Source organism: Vanessa cardui, chromosome 17, assembly GCF_905220365.1.
Source record: "Vanessa cardui chromosome 17, ilVanCard2.1, whole genome shotgun sequence".
NCBI classification, from domain to species: Eukaryota; Metazoa; Arthropoda; class Insecta; order Lepidoptera; family Nymphalidae; genus Vanessa; species Vanessa cardui.
The window spans coordinates 11,596,226-11,619,880 of NC_061139.1; the positions used below are offsets into that span (position 1 = coordinate 11,596,226).

The following is a 23,655-nucleotide window of genomic DNA, read 5'->3' on the forward strand; positions in this document are numbered from 1 at the left end:
TGTTTTTATTTATTAACATAACATAAGACAGCCATTACATTATTTTGATATATACTTAGGTCGCATTTTTTAAAACAAAATAGTTTTAGGTTTCTTCAATCCAATGGATTCATATTATATTAAATTTTTGACAAGATGACTTGGAATATATTCCACCACGCCGATCGTAAATACTTGTAGACAAGTATTTACGATCGTCGTAAATACTTGTCTACAAGTATTTACGATCGGCACGCTTATATCTACAATTATTATTAAATTTTTTATATAATAACTTGGTTAGCGTGTTATATCAAAATACATCTGAAGGACTGCTAAGGACTCTTATGCCGCCAAAATATTAAGTAAGGGTGGCCGTAACATTTAACTGGGTACCTTTATTCTTCAAACATAAAGTTTTCTATAATAACCTTGAATATAATATGACTCTCCAAATGATCTGCGTGTAAATGCGTTAAAAATCTTGACAGGACTTTATACAACACAAAAAGATGTATATTAGCTAAGATGGTTCATATAAATGAGTACTGTGGCAAAAAAAGTATTTTCAAGTCTATTATGATTCTAATTTTAAACTTAAAATTTAAAAAAATCTGCGTTCTGCTAATGATGTCTCTGTCTCTTGTGCCTTGTGCACAATAGATCCTAAGTATTATGTATAAGTACTGTTAGACGGTAGAATATATGGTAAGTAATTGATACCTACCCAGAGGGTCTTAAACAAGCTTTACAACTAAATAATCGGTTACAGTGAGGCACGTTACATATAAGCGGTTTAGATTAATTTGTTGTAAATGACGCGACCATTAGTGTAGTGACTAGTGTGAATCATTAAATAAATTAAACGGAAAAACGTATATTACCAACCTGCAATATATATATATATATATATATATATTTTATTAAATAGGTTATAAATATGTAGATACTAATATTAAAACCAACTCAACCATATTTTTTCTAAAATACAAATTTATATTATTAAATTACATAAACAAGGTAACCGCTTGTAAATTAAATAAATAATTTATAATTGTTTTATACTAAGATGCGAGATGGCTTATATATATAGTTTAAGTTTGAGCAATTACTTTTCATTAATAATGTAAACAATCATCTTGATCTGAATTAATTCTAAAAAGTGTTTGGGTTTAAAATTAAACAAAACATTTTATTATAATTTTTATATTCGTCTGTCACGCACTCGCTCATTGCTTCAGTGCTGCAGTGGTATTTTAGAAGTTGGCAGCTTTGACTTTCATGTAACGTCAGAAATCGGAGTTGTCATTTACTTGAATAAGTTTCATATTCATAGTAGCAACTTTAGAAGTGTTGTTGTTAATGTTAAGTGAAAAACAATAATATTTAATCTTAATAAGTTTAAAGTTCGTTTGATATTTATTTTTTTGCTGAGAAATATATTAGTGATGGCAACTGAAAAACATTCTAGCAGTATTTCTAAAAAAGATAAATCAGGAGTGAGTTTTATAAATATTTATGACTATTAATTTAATTAATTCACGTAATTTAAATATTATAATTAATAAAATTAATTAAAAAGTAGTGTATTGTCACATAATTCCTAAAGGATGTGCCTTTGTATTTATGTGATCAGATATATATTAAAAAAAAAAAAAAAAATTATTTACTTTTTAGCTCACCTTTCTGCCGGTGTAGTTAAACTTGTATTGTTCTAGTGTTATCACAAAGACAAAAATAAATTATTTTATTTACTTTCAGAGACGCAAATCCAAAACAAACAGAATATGTAAAGATGTGATGATAAATTTGTTAAAAAAGCTATTCTTTTTATTTCGCTATTTCTTGGATCAGTTTATTGACTTCGTATTCTCTTTATACTGGGATGGTAAACGGCATGCAGTTCCTGACTTGGAGAAAAGGCATGCCATTTTAATGGAAAGTGCCGTAACATTGGCAGAAAAAATAAGGAAGAAGGAACTTAAGTCGGAGGATCTTGTGACTGCATGTATTGAAAGAATTAAGCAGGTTTGTGGCTTATTGTAAATCATTGTAATATATAGTGCTATGTAATGTACATTATAAATATATTCATAAGTCATACATTTAAAAAAATATTTGTTTAATTTGTATATAATTTATATTTATAATGAATATTCATATTCGGATATCTAAATATTTAATAAAATCTTCGTTTTTACTTTGTATAATATAAAACTAAAATCGTAAAAATAAATACATTATAAATGTAAACCTTTAATGAGATCGTTAAAGATTTATGTGTGCTGTATTTTTTCATGCACACACACATGGATAAACTAAAAATGGTAATAATTACATCAAGTTATATTAAGCTCCTATTAATAGCTTATTAATTATCCGTATTTAATGTAAGGCCTTGGAGTGAATAAATTTAGAGTAATTAAATAAGGCCTATTCTAACAGCCAGAGAAAAATGCCAAAAAAACAACATCTGACATTGTATTGATGTAATGTCATTTAATGCTTAATAATCTATAGTAATATATTATGATTTGATAATCAAACGCAAAGAAATGGCATTTTGAATGCAGAAGAGGCTGTTATCCGATGTTTGGATGTAAAATAAAAGTAGATTAGATAAATGGAGTGGTGTTGTATCATAAATAAAGATATACTTATAATCAAAAACTAGTAGGGCTTTTATTTGTTGCTAGGGCTTTATGCAAACCCATTAGAGGAGGTTCCATGCACTCAACATATATTTTACGGCCAAAGAGCAGTACATACTATTGTTGTATTCCAATGGAAGTAATGATTTAGCCAGTGTATTGTATAACTTAGATTCCAAGGTTGGTGGGGCATTGTCGATGCAAGAAATAATTAAAATAACTTACGGTGCCAATGTCTGAAGGTGGTAATGACCACTTACTATAATATGGAATATTTTCCTCCCCACTACCTATCTATTTCATACAAAAAAAGCTATGAGCTAATATACTTAAATCTAAATATCTTTTGTTTCAAAAACATTTGTTCATCTTAATACTGTCTATGATTGGAATAGTCTATATATAGTTTTAGTTGTGGTATATTAGTAAAGTAGAGAATTGGAGAAATAAGTATTTATCAATAGTTTTAACTTTATTGTCCTTGCGAATAATAAACAATGGATTTACATAAAGATAAGATAATGACTGCTAGTATTGTTTTACTTACTCAACTTGATATATTTCCTATATATTTTCGTTCGAAAGTTAATATATATTTTTTTGTATCTCGGTCGTTCACTAAAATTTCTTTTCCCTTTCCCTCACTTTCACTGTTTTTTTAAAGAAACGGTTTTATAAGGTTACAAGTTAGACCGCTTGTCCTTTGAAGTTCGACGCTCCTTTTCCGTCGGAGTAACTGCGGTCAGTGCCGGGTAATTCATTAGACAGTTAAGTTAAACAACTTAACTGTCTAATGAATTGTAATGCCATGATTCGGAAAGGAAATAATCATAATTGTCGTCATAAATGTCGAAAAAATAAATGGAGTTTTGTTAAAAAGATATTTCAAAAGTTAGAAACAGCAATGGGATCGTGCCTTGTCCCGACATGTTACACAGGCCGTGATTGCCTTCTGACTCCAGCCTTATTATGTAATATATAATATTGGACAACATCGCGTACATTACTCTGATCCCAATGTAAGTAGCTAAAGCACTTGTGTTATGGAAAATCAGAAGTAACGACGGTACCATAAACACTCACAAGACAATATAGAAAACTAATGAACTTTTTCTACATCGTCTCGGCCGGGAATCGAACCCGGGACCTCAGAGTAGCGTACCTATAAAAACCGGTGTACACACTAGTCGAGCACGGAGGTCGTCAAAGCCTTAGTCCACATAATGTGACTTTTCTCATTTCATAAAGCTTAATTCTGTCTTCGATATTTTAATGTTAATTAACGTTTAATTCTAACGATGTCACTGCGTCGATAAGCATTAGGTTAAGGCTATCGTTCTATCGGAGGGGTCGTTGCTCCTCTCGTTTATCATAATATCATACGTACTTACAAAGTTTATCATTGTATCATATGAAGATACCGTAATCATACTTATATTTACATACTTACTATGATACGATACTTTGTATTGCATATTATAAACAAAAACCGGATCATAACCAATGATCGCGGGTTCAAACCCAGGCAAGCACCACTAAATTTTCACGTGCTTAATTTGTGTTTCTTATTAAACCTGCATGTATTAATTTCAACGAAATTTTGCCACTTGAAAAATTACCAACTCGCATTGGAGCATCGTGGTGGAATATGCCCCTAACCTTCTCCTCAAAAGGGAAAGGAACAGAGAGATTTTGATTGATACAATAATATTATAAATATTTGTACCATTACTCCTTTAAAGTTCAAGTACATTTTCTGTAAGTGTCCTACTCCTTGGCTATGATCCCCTTTTTTATGAAGGTTGTTCCAAAATGGTATTCCATTGCTGGTGATGCAGCAGTGGAAGATGTTCATCCGACACATGCAGGTTTCTCTTCGTCGATAAAATTAATTATAAACATGAGTATTTAGTGGAGCATCGCAGAGAATAAACCGTAATCCTCCCTATAAAAGAGGAGGGGGCTGAAGCTTACAAAGGCTTTTTAAGATTTAAGATTGATCGGTCAATATAGTTCGGCATATATTGCAGGTAAATCCAGTACTCAACGCAGTCACCGATGAGAGATACGAAGATGCGCTTAAAGACGCTCGAGAAGTTGACAAGATGATCGAAAATGGATTGTCCGAAGAAGAATTTAAACAGAAACCGTTTCTAGGTGAGTGTAGATAATGAATGCCATGGTTCTGTGTTAGTATCGTATGTCAGAGATCAAAAGGTTATTTATCCAAGTAGGCTTATTGGCAAACTACCGCTGATTCGGACGGTTGGATTAACCGTCGTCTTTACTGTCGCTTTCTATATGTATTTTTTTTTAATTTAGGTTATAAAAAATGGGTTGTGGTCTCATTTTAAAAAGCTCCAACCATAGATGTGCAGGAAACAATGAGGATTCTTGATGGCATTTTTACTAATTTTTTAAGATTTGTTAAAAAATTTCTTATATCTGTAATAATTTTGGCGACAAATATAGATTTGTGACTTACAGTTTACAATGAAATGACAAGGTAAATAAAGCTGTTATAGGTTTCGAAATTCCTAAAAAAATCTTCTGAATAAACGCGTTGCTTTCTGGAAGTCCCACTAGTATATTAATATTGGCAAATGTAACTCTAGGGGTTCCTTTCACTGCCAAGGAGAGCCACGCGGTTAAAGGCATGTTGCACACTCTCGGCATACGGGCGCGTAAGGACGCCCGCGCGACCGAGGACGCGGAGTGCGTGCGCCTCCTACGAGCCGCCGGCGCCATACCGGTCGCCGTCACCAATGTACCTGAGATTAACAAATGGTAAGTTTGCCAGTTACCTTACCTTTGGTCTTCTAGGATTGCCTTCCCAATGAATGATGATGGTAGTGGGGGATTCAGAACTTTCGAAGGGTCTTGAGTCCATTTAGGTTGGATTTAAACTAGTCAAAGACTACAAAGTGTAGTGTAATGCTTGCTAAAATATGTTTGAGTTTATCTCTCCTTTGGAAAGTTAAACTAAATACTATATTCGAGTTGGCGCCGAGCATTACTAATGCGAGAACTTTTGAAACTCAATTCATTTGATTATGAAGGTACCATATGCGCATGCATAAATGCACCAAGCCGTTACCTATGTATTCTTCTAGTATATGTCTGAATAGTAAAGAGGATTATACGAATATACGAAAAGTATCACAAAATAAATATATACATATATTGGGAACTAAGATGCTATGTCCCTTGTCCCTGTAGTTACACTGGCTCACTCACCCTTCAAACCGGAAGACAACAATACTGAGTACTGTTATTTGGTGGTAGAATAACTGATGAGTGGGTGGTACCTATCAAGACGGGCTTGCACAAAGCCCTACCACCAAGTATTTCCTATCTTATCTTTATGCCTAGCACATGACAACCAGCACCCTAAATGCGAGTCTTAAACAATCAGCTAAACACTACTTTTAGCTGATTGTGTGCCCTAATGCGTTTCAAATGTGAATTCTTAATATTGGTCTTTAAAAGTTCATTTAATAATTTTTAAAAATAAATCGAAAACTTAAATTAACGAAGATTAGAATACTTAAATTAACGAACGATAACAATAGGCTATTTGACAATGCGAAAAATAAATTGTGAATTACTGCAATCAGTGTATGTTATGAGTTTAATAATAGTTATTTACTAACGAAAGTTGAAAATAATACTTAATTTATTCAAAAATGCATAAATAAAAATGCAAATTTTCAAACGTTTGTCACGTGACACAAAACGCTCCTGATTGGCCGTCATTTTCTTGTAAACTTAGCTTTTCTACTATATGTACCACAGATTAAAATACAGGAAAGTGACGTCACCAACCCCATTGCAGCGCCATATTGTCCAAGTAGCATTTTTGTGCGCTATTTAAATATGGAATTTTTAATATGATATTTTTCGTCAAATATGTACTAGAAATAAAAAACACAACTTTTACTGTTTTCCTTAACTTGTACTAAATAATATAAAATGGATTTTAAAAACCAGTCAAATAGCCTATTACAAAGAATAAGATAATCGTCACCGCTAGTTACCACTTCGGAAAGTAGGTTAAATCGAAAAGAAATGTTACTTCATAAAATTTCGTTAACAAATGTGATTGTACGAGTTTTGCTCTTACAAAGACATGCTTCGTAATTATTACGCAATGCTCGCATTCAAGTACGCTCTTAATATGCACACGTATCATATTGAACTTACACAATATTCCCTTTTTTATGTTATATATAAGTATAGTATATATAATATGTTCTGTAGGGTTGTCACCTAAAAGCAGAATATATTAAATACCATTAAAAATATCATTAAATTAATCAATACCATTAAATATCGTTTTCAACAAAGACATAATAAATTAGATACCATTGTTGTCATCTCCTTGGCAATTAATAATTATAACTCAAGATGTTATTTATTTATAATATTTAGTAGAATTTTCGAACATCTTGACTTTCTTATTGCATAGCTTTTAAAAAGTAACAGCAGATGTTCTGATGATGGGCTAAAGCCTCTTTTATTTTGAGGAGGATGGCTCCAATGTTGGTTGAACTTTGATCTGATCACGTTATATGTATATATTATTTACCAATAAATACGACATGAATTATTACGATTACAAATGAAGCGCATTATAATCCATTTGTGTATACTCGTCTTGGAACCCGTATGTTGTATTAAATTTCATACGTTCTAATCACTATCACATCGGCTAACCAGCCATCTTAATCCAAACGACATATTTTATAACAGCACATAATATTTTTTTACAACAACAGCCTGTAAATTTCGCACTTCTGCAACAAAATTAAGCACACGAATATTCAGTGGTGCTTGCTTGGGTTTGAACCCGTAATTATCGGTTAAAATGTTCGCGTTCTAACCACTGGGCCATCTCGGTAACGGCTGATTGGCTAATATTTTTTACAACAGATACAAAATATATTTTGTACATTCGAAAAATATGATTCTGACAACCCTAATGCCGGGCCTTGACTCTATCGGTCAACGTACGACTCGACCGGCGTTGTGCACATCGTAAACTGCATTACTGCTGAATATTTTATGACGTGTTAAATTTATTGCTATCGCGATAAGTAATGGATAGCTAGATTAATTTTATTATCCTGTATTGACATTACAGCGCTTAAAGTGCTTTAAGTGCAAAGGGCAACGATAGTAAAGCTGATTTACATAATCCATGCATTTGATAACAGCTGTTGAATTTCACTTTCGGACACACAACATACATACATACAGCAGCCTATAAATTCCCTTTGAGGAGAAGGTTTGGAACATATTCCACCACGCTGTTCCAATGCGGGTTGGTGGAATACACATGTGGCAGAATTTCTATGAAATTTGTCACATGCAGGTTTTCTCACGATGTTTTCCTTCACTGCTGAGCACGAGATGAATTATAAAGACAAATTAAGCACATGAATCAGCGACGCTTGCTTGGGTTTGAACCCGCAATCATCGATTAAGATGCACGCGTTCTAACCACTGGGCCATCTCGACTCTCGATCTCGTTAAAATACCTAACCACAACAGCGTGATTTCTAAGACATTTTCTGCCTAGTACAACCTCTCTTTGGAACTGGTTTTCGCTGGAGGTTTTTCCGAATCGAAACGACTTGGGAACCTCCAAAAAAGGCCTAGACCTTTTTAAGGTCTGCAACGCATATGCGATCAAAAAAGGCATATGCGATCTTTTTGCTCTTAACTTCTCAAGCGTATTTGAGGCAAACCTTGGCTATTCAAGCCATAGCTTAAGTAAATCGACATCTTGTAACGAAATGGAAAATATATTTATTTGTCAAAAAAGTGTTGCAATTAAATTAAAAAGACTTGATGTGCATCAAACTGCGGGACCGGATAATATACCTCCTATATTTTTGAAAAACTGTTCTGATTCTATTTCTTTACCTCTATTTACAGTGGAATATTCCCGGATAAGTGGAAAGAGGCCAGAATAGTACCAATATTTAAGGACGGTAATAAGGAATCTGTACGCAATTACAGGCCAATATCGATCCTATCAGCAATGTCGAAGGTTTTTGAATCCCTTATTTACCCGTTTATTTTTCATCATGTCAAGCCTCTTCTATCATCTGATCAACATGGATTCATTGCTATGCGATCCACAAATACAAATTTATTAAACTACCTTTCAGATCTTATAGATGCAGTGGACAGCAATTTGCAAATTGTGTCTATCTATACAGATTTTTCAAAGGCATTCGACAAAGTTGACCATGATCTATTGCTTCTTAAGCTGGCACATCACGGAATTTCCAATCCTTTATTGACATGGTGTAAATCTTATCTTTGTAATAGGCCAGCGAAAGTCATCATCGATGGCTATGAATCATATCCCTACATTGCCACCTCCGGAGTCCCTCAAGGCTCAAATTTGGGTCCACTCTTTTTTATATTGTTCATAAATGATCTCATAACTGTAATGTACGTGTATACATGTTTGCAGACGATCTTAAAATCAATAAGATTATTAAGCAACAGTCTGATGTCTTGGAGCTTCAAGAGGACCTAAATAATCTAGTAATCTGGTGTCAGAAAAATAAAATGTATTTAAATCCCCTGAAATGCTGTTTCATTAGATTCACAAGAAAAAGAAATGTTATACCTTTTATGCAAATTGTTAGTCAAAGTAAATTTGTTTCTATAATTTGTTTCTGATCTTATTTTCATTTTGTTTAGTTTACATTTTGTTTAGTTTAAATTTGTTAAATAGTTTTCTATAAATTATTTTATTTTATTGTTTTGTAATTATTAGTTTTAGTTTGTTTTTTCTTTCTTTTATTTTTATTTCTTAAGTTTTGTTTTAGAGTTTAATACTTTATAAGTGCATGTTGTGTTCTCCTATAATTGGAGGTACATTTAATATTTTATTGTCTAAACTTGTATTTTTTGTATTACATATGTACCTGTGTTGGAGTTCCATATTAAATAAATAAACGCATCTGTAAACACACGGTGTTGCAAATGTACATGGGCGGTGGTAGTCACTTTCTATGAGATAGGCCTCCTGTCCTTTTGCCACCTGTACCATAAAAAAGCTCTATATGATACACTACAAGTCGTGCTTGATAAATAAATACACATTAATAACAAGACACGAAGTAAAATAGTTATAAATGCATCGTAATTGGTAATATTCCCACCCCCATATAATCACGCATAAAAATTATCAAGTTTTTCTAGAGAAAACTATCTCAATACTTTTTGATTATACAACGATTCCGTTTTTTTGGTACCGTCGGGGTAAGAAAAGGTTCGTCACCTTAAGATCTATTTTCGTGTGCTCAGTATGAGCGATAAACAGCTTTCAATTCAATTGTTAGTTTAATGGCTTTTAGTTGTGCCGGCAGGGCACAGATTATTTCGCCAATGTCACGTAGGATGGAGAAGACACGAATGAGATTGATCGGTACGGTTATAAACAGCTTTACCGATCGAGAAAATATGCCACTGACAGACTTTAGTTCAGTAGAAGATATCATATCTAATTTAAATATGGAATGCCTAATTATGTCATTAAAAATATTTCACGTTGATATAAAACTAGACGTAGTCCAAAGATGTTACACTATTTTGAACCAAGTTGTCATACTATGTAAGTTTAATTTTATATGCAGTTGTCAGGTTAATGTTTTAGTTTCAAAAGGTACTAAGAATTAAAGACATGTTAAAGGAATTAATTTGAAAAGTGACGAAGGTTTTCTTACTCTGACTGTACATCTACATACATAGCATAAAACAAAGTCGCCTAGCGCTGTCTGCACGCTTAGATCCTTTTAATTATGCAATGGTTTTTAATGCGGTTTCTATCACTAACAGAATGATTCATGAGGAAGGTACAAAGGTATGTACTACTATGTACAATACATATTTATTATAGTATAGAAAAGCCGCTGGTTATTACTTTTGTAGATTAATAAATAAAGAGATTTTCCTTTTATGTTCGTTCCTCAATCTTAAGTTGTATACATAAGTATTTAAAAAACATTATGTACTCCTATGCTTGTATATATTCGGTGAACCAATTCGATATTACAGCACGGCAAAAATATATTCCAAGTAGCAATTATAATGAGCTCACTCAGACTGCTATATAACAAATCCACCCAGCCTGCTATCACATTGAGCGTAGATGTTTTATGTGGTCACCATTGGCCATAGACACTGGCGCTATAAGGAATATTAGCTATTCCTTACATCGCCAATGCGCCACCCACAATGGGAACTAAGATGTTATGTCGCTTGTACCATTGGCCCACTCACCCTTCGAACTGGACCACAACTATACCATAGATAAGATAATGTTAGCCACCCGGACGGGTTTGTGCAAAGTCCAATATCAAATTTTGTTAGGATTAAAAAATATGTTAAGTGAATGAAATGCTTTCAGGCAAGAGACACGTAACATGGTGTTCGGGCAGACCAACAACCCATACAACACGGGGCACACCACAGGGGGCTCCAGTGGAGGGGAGGCGGCCCTCGCTGCTGCTATCGCAAGCCCCATATCTCTATGTGTGTGAATATATGGAAACATTTTGCAATACAAAATTATCGATTAGAAGACATCATATCTACAGCAATTTAATTAAAATTAATGTATTAATTCCAATATTTAACCTACTTTAATATTATAAATGTAAAAGTAACTCTGTCTGTCTGGGTTTATGTAAATAATGAAATTTGGTTATGAAGCAATCTTGAACACCAAATATATAGACTTTTTAAGCCTAACAGCTGGCTGATCCCTAAAAAGCGAGCGAAGCCGTAGGTGACAGCTAGCTATTATACAAATTTTTAATCTTAGTGTTGCTTTTGTTTAAATTAAATGTGTTAATTTTTTTATCCTAGGTTCTGACATCGGTGGTTCAACTCGGATGCCGGCGTTCTTCTGCGGCTTATTCGGCCTCAATCCCACAGCTGGGCATACGAGTTTAAAAGGTATAGCCTAACAAATTAATCACATGGTGGTTTGTGGACGCTGGAGTCGCTGGACGGTTTACCACCATCGTATATTCTACCAGCAAACAGCAATACTCTTCTTATGCTCTGATTTAAAGCGACATCTTGAATGGATTAAAAGAATTGGTCATGTATTATTTAAAGTAAAAAGTAACAGCCTGTAAATTTCCCACTGCTGGGATAAGGCTTCCTCTGCCATTAAGGAGAAGGTTTGGAACATATTCCACCACGCTGTTCCAATGCGGGTTGGTGGAATGCACATGTGGCAGAATTTCGATGAAATTAGACACATGCAGGTTTCCTCACGATGTTTTCCTTCACCGCCGAGCACGAGATGAATTATAAACACAAATTAAGCACATATATATATAGTGGTGCTTGCCTGGGTTTGAACCCGCAATCATCGGTTAAGATGCACGCGTTCTAACCACTGGGCCATCTCAGCTCTTGTATTATGTATTATTTGTATCTTGTATTATGTATTATTTATTATATGTTATTATGGATTATGGATACATTAAGTTAAAATGAAAAAAAAAAGAGTCAGTGTGGGTCACGTCTTCCAAGAAGACGACAAGCTTTAAGTCCAGCGAAGAACTGCTGATGTTTAATAAAGATATAAAATGCCAGAATGTATAAAAGTAGAATGTTAGAAAGTTACAGACAACTGTGAGTCCGTGGATGTTGTAAATTAAATAAATAAAAAAAAACATTTTAAATTATTAGTACTTCCTAAAGTACTGTCTGTGACACCCTGTATATCACATGTCGGTCGCGCAAAGCTAAGTCGCGAGTGTGTCAGGTTCGGCGCTGCGTACGGGTTTGGAGCCCACAATGGCGTCCGTGGGCTTCGTCAGCAAGCACTGCTCCGACCTGGCGCCGCTCACGGCCGTCGTGGCCGCCCAGCAGGCGCCCTTGCTGCAGCTCCACCGGGAAGTGAATCTCAAGGTACGAGACACTTGGGGCAGGTGTCCTGGGGGCAGAACCTTGTACCCTGTAACCTGGATATACATACAGTCTCTTTAGATCTTCATTCGTTTTGTTTGGTGACTTTGGTTTTCATGGGTACGCCACTCCGAGGTCCCGGGTTCGATTCCCAGTTGAATCGATGTAGAAAAAGTTCGTTAGTTTTCTTTGTTGATTTGGGTCTATTTGTTTGTGGTACCGTCGTTCTGATTTTCCATGACACAAATGCTTTAGCTATTTACATTGGGATAGAGTAGTGTATGTGATGTTGTCCAATGTTTATTTTATTTATATTTAATATTCAGATGTATGTTCAAAAGTATATTAAAACTTGGAGTTAGTTTTATAAACGCTATTCTGTGTAGGTACTCACTCATAATATATTGTACCGCCAATCATTAACTAACATGACTATGTATTTTTTAAATATTGAAAAAGAGTAGCTACTGCGTTTCTTGCCGATTCTTCTCGGTAGAATCTACTTTCCGAACCGGTGGTAGCTTCACTTAATTGTTAAATAACGATTCAAAAGTAAAAGCCCACTTGAATAAAGTTTATTTTGATTTTGATTGAGAGTAAATGAGCCAGTTACAAGGGACATAACATCTTAGTTCCTGACTTTGTCATATATTATTAATATTTCATTCGACATCATTGTCTATGGATTGTGTTAACCACTTACCATCAGGTGGCTCATTTATTCGTCTCCCTCCCTACTTTATAAGAAATATAATTTCTATTTTAACAAAATATTGATTGAGAAAAATATTCCACATTTCAATGAGTTTCTCCAAAGAATGGCATATATTGGTTTTATGATGTGAACTAATTAGTTTTCTAATTAATTAATTTTTCCTTTACACTTCCAGGATATTCAAGTGTACTACATGGAAACTGTAAAAGATCTCCGCGTCAGTCCAATATGCTCGGATTTGAGGAAAGCTATGAATAAGTTAGTATACACTATTTATTACGACAAAATGAAGAATTTTCTATACTAATTTAATAAAGAGATCAATTAAACCAACACGAATAAGACCTCTATTTACAATCATATGAATTAATAATAATCATATTTTTCTAATTAAAAAAAACACTGGTAGGATGCCACATTAATCCTATATGTTGGGTATAAATTATTTTTATATGAAGCGTTGAACTATCATAAAGTTTACTTAACAAGTCGGAATTAAATTAATAATTTAATTATGAATACAGTATCACAATATAAAATACTAGCGACCCTCCCCGGCTTTGCACGAATACTTGATATGTATCGTTATATTATGACCAAATTACATACAGACACACAATACAAACATACATTCATACATCCATCCTCACAAACATTAGCATTTATAATATTAGTAGGATCACAGAATTCAATTGAGTGAAACCAAAGAGAACTAAATGAATGTCTGTCACAAAACACCTTTCATTAATGAATTGCACCTGTGTAAAGTTGGCATGAGTCACTTTTAAGTAAAATAGAAATAAGAAAATATAAATTAAATCTTCACAGCAATCATATAATATTATATACTTACAGTAACTTGGGTAATAAAATTATACAAGTTCTTGAGAAGTAAATATTTAAAATATAAAAAATAATGTTTCATTCTAATTTAGCATCTTAATGGTATTTATTGTTAAATTCTAGTTGTGATTGACAGCAAGTCATTTTTAGCTGAGTTTGCCAGTGTAATAATTGTAAATACTAATGATGAATGAGCCTCTTTGCATGCTCATCTGAGTAAGGTAATACATTCAACCGCCAAATAGTAATGCATAGTGTTAAGGTTTGAAGGGTAAGTGAGTCAGTGTAGCTGCTGCCATAACATCATAGTTCCCAAGGTGACGAATTGATGATGTTAACGCTATGCTTCATGGGGTTATTTTATGGGTTATGGGTGGATATAAAGTTAAGAGATATTTCTAATTGCGACATAGGTGTTGCCCAGTTACCTATTGTTTTTTTTTATGTTATAGGTTAGCCAACAAGCATATGGGCCACCTTATGGTTAGTGGTCACCATCACCCATTGACAATGAAGCTGTAAGAAATATTAACTATTCATTACATCGTCAATGCGCCACCAACCTTGGGAGCTAAGATGTTATGTCCCTTGTGCCTGTAGTTACACTGGCTCACTCACCCTTCAAACCGGAACACAACAATACTGAGTACTGTTATTTGGCGGTAGAATATCTAATGAGTGGGTACCTACCCAGACGGGTTTGCACAAAGCCCTACCACCAAGTAAATTGTCTATTCTATTGTCAAAAAATATTACCTTGCAGATGGCCATGGCCCTTAAGCTACATGGTGTTTACATTCCCTCAGAGTGGTGGCGAACCTGTCGTCGCTGGCCACGTCGACGGGTAGCGCACCGAAGCCCTACTACCACGAGGGCTTCGACCACTGCTTCTCGCTGTGGCGCCACGCCATGGCGCGCGAGGCCGAGAGCTTCGCGCGCCTGCTCACCGACAACGCTGGAGAGGCCGTCGGCCTGCTCGAGCTCGGCAAGAAGGTACCCTACCTCTTATATCTAATAGCTTTTCAACTTATCAAAGTATTTTTCTTAATGTAGAAAAAATTAAGTTAGGAAGTCCTGATAAATAAATTGGGTGCCATTTAATGAATGTCATTAAAAAGCTTTCTTGTTATTAATAAGAAATATATGTTTATTCAGGACACGATACAATTATATTAAGCATAAAAAATAAAGAATATTCTGCTTAATCAATATTTAAAAATTATAACTAAAAAGAAAGAATCTATAAAATATATTTATTAATGACTTAGTCTTAGGAAATGCAATGGGAGTGCTGGATCCCGGCCTTATTGCAGTCCTGAAAACCCCGAGATTAAATTAATCCAAACCCTGGATTTTCGGGATTAACGAAAATACTAAATAGTTATTGTTTTCTTAGTATTTTTTTATGTTTAATTTTCGAGTCATAGGCATTTTGGTTAATGTTTTAGAAGACAATTTTGTTTTTCTGAGACTGCTAAGTTTAAATAAAAATGATAACCGATGATTTTTCTGCCATTTTTAATACAAATTTTCAATCCCGGGACAATCCCGAAATCCCGGGATTGTCTTAGTTCAATCCCGTAATCCCGGGATTGAAAATAGGGGCCGGGATTGCATTCCCTACTTAGTCGTCTTCGTGGCTAATATTTAAATATTCGTATTCCAGCTCATAGGGCAGTCGGACTACACGGTGGCTGCGATTCTCAAACTGCTGGATGATCAGCTGATGCCGCCCGTGCCCGCCGCCTGGGCCGACGAGCTCACGGAGACCCTGCGAGAGGATCTCGGTGTACGTATTCACTAATGTCAAATTAATTTCAGAAGTACGGGATGGCCAAAATAATATTATATACAATGATGCTCCAATCTCTCTATCTTTTGTTACAATCCCACGCTATCCTCAAATTGTTTTGTAATGACAGCTCAATTATTTTTAAAATAAATAGTGTTACATGCCAGTATTAAATGCTGTGACATATAAAATAATATTAATTACAGTCTTACAGATTGTTGATCATTTATTTACAATAATACAGTTAATTCAATAGCATAAATTCATAATAATTATGCAACAACAGTGTGATATAATCAATAATAGATAACCAAATGACAACACCGTATCGAAGGCTAGGGTTACTCTCCAACACTATATATTATATAATATGATGTTGCTTAACAACTGATGGAATCGCACTTCTTAAACATACATCTTACAATGCTTGGGAAAAATCACAGAAGTATTCATTTATTGATAAAATCATTATATGTGCACTAGAAGTAAGGATGAGCTTAAAACGCCAAGTTTCCGACTCCGCAAAGTCAATAAATCCTTCTTGGGGCAAAGTATTCGTTTCTATAATAAAATTCCACAGACATTTTTAACTTTGCCGTTTCATAAATTACTGTCATTTGTAAAATTATATTTGTATAAAAGGCATATTCAAGATTAAGCAGATGATGAATAACGATTTGAATTCATACTTGTTGACTTCCAGGCAGAATATATTACAGATATATATATATATATAATTATATTTAACTAATTATTCAAAAGTTCTTGTAGATTAGAATATTAGAGGTCATTTATTCCTAAATAATGATAACTCTGTAAAATTACGTTTACTGTTTCGATTATTATTATCTAAGTAATAATAATGTTAATTCTTTTTTAAAGACAAAAGATATGTAAAAATCTTTGACCTTGAATTGATTTGAAATAGCTTTATAATTATTGTGGTGCACACGCATTTTTATTATTTTTCCATGATATAAAATTTCACAATACATACATAATTTTTAGTTTTTTTTGTTTGTTTTATGTTCAATCAATATATTTAATAATATCTTTATGATCACTCTTGCTAGTTAATCTGTGCTTGCTAATGTCAGTCTATTAAAAACTGCCTTATATATAAGATAGATAGATAGATAAAAACTTTATTGCACTCAATATCATATAAAATAACAGTAAATATAACATGGTTAATTACAGAAAATTGACGGCAAGGGCGGCCTTATCACTAAAAGCGATCTCTTACAGGCAACCCCACAGATGAGGACAACATATTAACTTGTAATATATGTTTGTTGCACATAAAGGCAGAAGTGTCTACATAATGGAAATAATGGAATGGATGAATCGCGTATATTAATTTTTTTTTTTAAACATCCCGACGTTTCGAGCACTTTGCAGTGTTCGTAGTCACGGGTAGACTAAGATGACATTTGTCTATTTGAAGAACAAAGGAAATATTATTAACAACTACCGCCAACGATTTCTCAATTGGTATCTTGAGTAACGTTCCGGTTGCACGCAGAAGGCACTGACTGTATCTTTAGGTCTTGCAGTCTGTTGGATTTGGGATTTATTCTTATTAAAAATTTAACGGAACGTTACTCAAGATATCAATTGAGAAATCGTTGGCGGTAGTTGTTAATAATATTTCCTTTGTTCTTCAAATAGACAAATGTCATCTTAGTCTACCCGTTACCACGAACACTGCAAAGTGCTCGAAACGTCGGGATGTTTAAAAAAAAAAAAAATAATATACGCGATTCATCCGTTATAATTAGTTTTATTTAAATGTGTAATAATCGCGAAAATTTAAGATAACATTAATGGAATGGACTTGAGCCTGTGTGTGTGTGTAGCGGACGCTGTCGGGCGGAGTTCTGCTGGCGCCGGCCGCCCCCTCGCCCGCGCCTCCCCACGCGGCGCTGCTGCTGCGTCCGTACAACTTCGCCATCTGGGGCATCTTCAACGTGCTCAAGTTCCCCGCCGTGCAGGTACCACATGCCACTCGAATACAGAATACATTTAAATAATTTTAAATGATGAAAAAGAGTAACTACTGAGTTTCTTGCCGGTTCCTCTTGGTAGAATCTACTTTCCGAACCGGTGGTAGCTTCACTTAATTGTTAAATGACGATTCAATAGTGCTTGTAAAAGCCCACTTGAATAAAGTATACTTTGATTTTGATTTTTGATTTTGACGAATTTTGCCGATGCTACATCTAAGTTGTGTCGTACTGTACATTTAATTATCAAAAAAAATAATTTGGTTTTACTATCCTCATTAGTTATTTCCAATGTAATTAATTGGGAATGAAAATAATTATAATTATTTAGAAAATAACGATACTATGTTCAATTACATATGACTCTATTAATAATGTTTTTAAACTTTAGATATAAGGTTGGTTTATTTAATTTATTGATCATCGTTTTCAGGTTCCTCTGGGGCTCAACTCCGATGGGCTCCCTCTCGGTATCCAGGTCGTCGCTGCGCCGCGTCAGGAAGCGCTCTGCTTAGCTGTCGCCAAACATCTGGAGAAGCAATTCGGAGGCTTTGTCCCCCCTTGTAAAGTACCCAAGGAGGACTCGTAAACAGTTAAAATTGACTGAATTTTTTTTATCGAAAGGTGCGATGTAAATTTCGAATGTCCGTTTAGTCTGAAGATTATTATATTTAAATTAATTACTGGAAAAGATAGACTGATAAACTCGCTTTCCAATTACCTTATTTATAAAAGTATTGTTTAGGTAGGTGATGGTTGTAAAATTGAAGAATATTTTTATATAAGAATGTATATGGTGCTATGTTACAAATTCGTTAATAAAAAACATTTTAAATGAGAAGAAATCTTTTATTTGATTTAAAATCTCCGACAGTCGTGATCGCGCCCGACCGACCGCGTTCGCCCCCCCCCTCACCCCGCAGCGCGCTCACCGGCGACGGAGCGTCGCGGGTCGTCTAAACATTAATCACTTATCACTTTAGTAAATAGAATCATTAAACTGACATCTGATACTTATCCCCTAGCTATAAGCATACAGTAATCTATTGTAGAAATACCTCACTCTAGACATTTGATTAATTCTAATTTTGTACATTTATGTAAAATCGATGGCCATGTGTCGTGTCGCGGGGCTCATCCGGCGCGGCAGCGGCACGCGAGCAGCGCGCGGGCCAGCGCGCGCAGCAGGGGGCGCGCGGGGCGCGGCGCGGCGCGGGGCGGCGCGCGGGGCGGCGCGCGGGGCGGCGCGCGGGGCGGCTGCAGCGCGCGCGCCAGGTCGCGCGCCGGCTCGCGCGCGGCGCGGCGCGGCAGCGGGCGGGCGGCGCGCGGCGCGGGGGGGCCGGCGCGGCGGGCTCAGCTCGGGAACTTGCAGTAGAGCGCGTAGTGCAGCTCGTAGCCCGAGAAGCGGCAGTGCTGCGCGTCCTTCTGCGAGTACGTGCCCAGCGACGAGAACTTCTTCAGCTGCCGCGACGCGTCCGCGCCCGGCGAGTTCTGCGACAACGCAATCGTTTACTCTCTTACGTGATCCACCATTTTAAATGTCACATACACTACGATAAATTTAATACATAAAAACGCATCGGAGGAAGTGGCGAAATATTTTATAGTTTACATTTTAAATAGTTTCTTAAATTATATTTTTATTACAATTTAAAGTTATTCTAATATGGCATCATACGTCGCGACCGATCGCCGACCTACCGACCGCCATCTTGACGTTTCGGCGGGAAACACGAAATCGTTATGTAGTCTGTGGCGGAAATTTGAGTTACATGATTAAAAAAGGCGACAATCTGCATCGAGAGGAATCATTCAAAATTTTGGATGGATCAGTAATAATTATGATTCATATATGCTTAAAACTTGTGCGAAATAAATTGAAACAGTATTTGTTGTGTGCTCGCATTCAATCCCGATGTAGCCTACAAGACATGTAATCACATACGATGATGTCGAAGAGGGTATTGGTGATTTTCTCCGACATAATATATATGATATAAACAATTATCATTCATTTGGCTTACGAACGAATGACTGAACGGAGCGTCGAATAGCAAACATGTGAATACTCACGGGCGTGGCGAAGACGGTGACGATGAACTTGTTGGGGCGGAAGGCGGCCAGCACGCGCGCCAGCAGCGCGTCGTAGCTCGCCGCCGACACGTTGGACTCGAACGACACGTACGAGCACTGCGGCTCCGGCGTGATGTGGATCGTCATGTAACAGCCCTGCGGAACAACCCACCATGTTTACCACCATATATTATTAAACAAACCTATTATATGCAATACTATGTGGCTACGATTAAATATGTTCACTTACAGCCCTGCGGAACAACCCACCATGTTTACCACCATATATGATCAAACAAACCTATTACATGCAATACTATGTGGCTACATTTAAATATTTTCACTTGATCTAAGCTAGTTATATGAGTTACTTCATTATTACGGCGTTACCAATATTTAGAAGTTTATCCCAAACATGTGTCAACACCAACTTACAGATGGGAGTTCCAGATCGCTCTTCGTAAGCAAAAAGTAAACAAAAATTAACTCATTAGAATGGTATTCAAAGCTTTATGAATATTACAAGATACTCGTCCTAACTAACCTAGCTGTATCAAGTTAGGGAAAATTAGGCGACATGGAATCATACCCTAAGATGGTGCAATGGGCATGGCCAAGAAGTTTGGGAAACACTGCTATGATACAGTAGTTAATAGTGTTTTGCGAATTGCTGGGAATTATTTATTAATGACAATAGAATATAAAATACTTTACTAAACAAAGCAATGAAAATAAACTTCACTCAAGGAATTAGTACTTTTGAAAAACCAACTTAATTAACTTAAGATGGACTTAAATGAACTTAAGAAATGGAATGCATATCAATCACAGAAGAAAATCTTTGTCTCTTTGATCATTTAGTAACTTAACACGTTCAGTGCCAGCGACAAGCCTAGCGTGTTCATGCTAATTTCTATAGCCACGCCGCGAACACGCTAGGCTTGTTCTAAGAATTTCAGTGATATCTTAAAAACTAGGCTAAATTATTCATTCAAACTAATTGTGTGCAATCTTCAAGCGATAAGCTACTGAGTTTTTAAGTGGCCCGTTAAAAATAATATTTTTTTTTATTTTAGAAAAAAATGTCTTTTGTAATGCCGGCGACACGCTAGGCTTGTTCACTTATTAAGGATAATCATAGATTGTCAAACTGTTTTTTCAACAAACCACATTTTATTAATGGCTTATTACCAATTTGTTGACAATTGAACTAATTTTGTTATTGTTTTCTCAAATTTGAGGAACTTTGTTACATTTTTTTTGTACAAATATCTATTATTATAAAAATTTATACACCTTTGTAGTAAAACTATATAAGCCGTAATTCTGCCATTCCTATTTAATGACAAAGTTTATACTAAATTGTCTTACTTTGTGTTATGTTGATACTGATACTGATTATGTATTACAAGTACCTATATGTTAGTTCGATTAATCATTAACTACCACATACATACACCAAATATATAAAATCAAACACTAAATAAGGCTGATTTACCTTAAAAATGTAAACACATGTCAACTTCAAATTCGTGTTACAAGAATTGAAGTAATGAAACAATAAAACGAGTTTAGCTTACAAGAAGCTTGATTATTTTTTAATTATTTGTTTATTAATTATTACTTATTTAAATTTTCTTTATTATTATATCAAGCCGTGTGCACCGAATCGATATCCTATGACCTTTGAACATTTCTAGCAACTAAAAAGAAAGTGAACGAAACAAGTGAGATAAAAATTGATTTTAGAAATTAATAAGTATGTATTTGAGAAAAAAAAGAAGGTGGATTTTTATGGACACTTTATGAAGCGAAATTTAAACTCTGTTTTAATTTGTATTGAAAGTTCTATTTTATTTTATTTGATTATACCTTACTAATTTCAAACTGACCCGCGTCCTTTGCAGGGATACAACAGTAGATAACAGATAACAGTATATATCATGAACAATTTTTTTATTGAAATACGAACTAAATCATAACGCGATAAAAAGTATATATCAAATTCGACACCAATGTAAATATATGTGGGAATTTATTAAAAAGTTTTACAACCACTGATTCATTATGATGTTTAGTTACCATAAAAGCGGTATTTTTTGTCATAATTCCGGGATAAAACACTGACAACATCATTCTAAACACCTTAATTATTGCATAACACAAGAAATATTAACTAAAAAAGACCGTTTTAACAAAAAAAATATCATTTTTTTGTTCCTGTGCCAGTGGACACGCTACGCTTGTCCACACAATTTATCTAGCGATGCCGGGGACACGCTTAGCGTGTTCGCGGCATTATGTATGCCGGCATCGCTATAAGCATAGGAAAAATTTAGGTGGCAGTGAACGTGTTAATTAACTCTGATTCTAGCGAGCAGAATTTGCAGTTTATCAAAAATTCCCATGCATATTAAATATATCTTACAACGGGCTTATATATTTCAGTATTTCAGTCAATGTACTCACATCTTTAGCCACACCGTTCATGGAATATCCACAAGGATCGAACAGGTAATCGTCGATCACCATTCCCGGGATCAGTTTGTCGATGCCCGACGCCTGAAACAATTTATACATGCTTATTAATTCATAGACATATACGTATGAGTACGGAATTTTGTCAAGTTCCTGTGCAAAGTAAAATTTGCTATATTTTTTTAATATTGGTAATCGGATATGCAAATGAATAATCCATGCGCCGCCTTGAGCAATAGTAACCATTCCTTACATTGCCAATGCACCACCAACCTTGGTAACCAAGATATTATTTGCCTGGTCTCGCTAACTATACAATACTACTAAGCATTGCTGTTTGACGGTATAATGATGTGCGTGATACCTACCCAGACCAGCTTGCAAAAAGTCCTATTGCCAAGTAAAAAATCTAAGTTAATCCTGAGATAAAAGGACAATGGGTAATAACTCCAATCCAATAACACATACTGGGTGAAATAAACATTCCTCAAGGTCCAATTTTCCCAACTGTGATTCGTAAACTTTTTTGTTAGACGTAGTGTGACCATTAATTACTCCTTCTATTACCTCAATTCAATTAAATTCTTGGTTCAAGGCTTTTAGTTGTGGCGATAGGGCACAGATTATTTCGCCCATGTCACGTAGGTTCTATTACCTCTACCTACCAGCTTAAATATTATGTCATTAGTTTTAACAGCTGATCTCTTGATATTTGTTTTGTTTGTTGACTCACCCTGGTGGCCTCAGCGGCGTTCGCAGAAGCAGCTCTGGTGAAGATGTCCATGACCGCGGGATCCAGGTCAGACATAAGGATCTCGATGGTCTGGTCGGGTTCCAGGGACTCGCATCCGATGCCAACGTTTTGTTGCTCTTTCTCCAAAGCGTCAACTGTACCTGTTAACAATATATTGCATTATTGATTTTATAATATGAGCTTCTCCAGATGTTGTATTACCAAATGTTTTTGTTGTTGATTGCCAAAATGCTGTCTAATAAAATCCTAAGAATCCAGGTCCTTGGTTCAAAGTTACGCCTAATTTACTGAGTTTTGCTCGCAAGAAATTCATTAGGCACAGCACAAGCGACTTAAGGAACCTTCTGTTGCAACCTTCGTTTGAATTGTTTACTTCTGTCATATCAGCTTTACTGATCTAGATAGCGTCACCAGTT

The 23,655-nt window shown here is 35.2% G+C and overlaps 2 protein-coding genes across 2 annotated transcripts in view; one reads left to right on the forward strand and one right to left on the reverse strand.

Annotated features, from left to right (window-relative positions):
* Positions 1–1,272: 1,272 nt before the first annotated feature.
* On the forward strand, positions 1,273–18,775 carry LOC124536657 (fatty-acid amide hydrolase 2-like). Its single transcript, XM_047113206.1, has 12 exons — positions 1,273–1,478; positions 1,741–2,007; positions 4,661–4,787; positions 5,246–5,417; positions 11,062–11,186; positions 11,523–11,612; positions 12,436–12,581; positions 13,469–13,551; positions 14,943–15,129; positions 15,803–15,925; positions 17,788–17,922; positions 18,368–18,775. The coding sequence occupies exons 1-12, from the start codon at positions 1,428–1,430 to the stop codon at positions 18,521–18,523; spliced, it is 1,662 nt and encodes a 553-aa protein (XP_046969162.1). The 5' UTR covers positions 1,273–1,427; the 3' UTR covers positions 18,524–18,775.
* Positions 18,763–23,655, reverse strand: part of LOC124536656 (S-adenosylmethionine decarboxylase proenzyme) — a 39,236-nt gene continuing 34,343 nt past the window's right edge. The window contains exons 5-8 of the mRNA XM_047113205.1: positions 23,219–23,379; positions 22,477–22,569; positions 20,008–20,163; positions 18,763–19,425 (exon numbers count right to left, since the gene is read on the reverse strand). Of these exons, the coding sequence (XP_046969161.1) occupies positions 19,288–19,425; positions 20,008–20,163; positions 22,477–22,569; positions 23,219–23,379 (548 nt within the window). The 3' untranslated portion in view covers positions 18,763–19,287. The remainder of the gene's footprint in view (positions 19,426–20,007; positions 20,164–22,476; positions 22,570–23,218; positions 23,380–23,655) is intronic.

What these genes read in the sequence shown, in the direction of transcription:
- LOC124536657 (XM_047113206.1), top strand. Translation starts at nt 1,428, where the DNA reads ATGGCAACTGAAAAACATTCTAGCAGTATTTCTAAAAAAGATAAATCA. An exon ending in TAAACAGAAACCGTTTCTAG is followed by an intron (nt 4,788 to 5,245) that starts GTGAGTGTAGAT and finishes ATGTAACTCTAG; the next exon opens with GGGTTCCTTTCACTGCCAAG. An exon ending in TCAAGTTCCCCGCCGTGCAG is followed by an intron (nt 17,923 to 18,367) that starts GTACCACATGCC and finishes CATCGTTTTCAG; the next exon opens with GTTCCTCTGGGGCTCAACTC.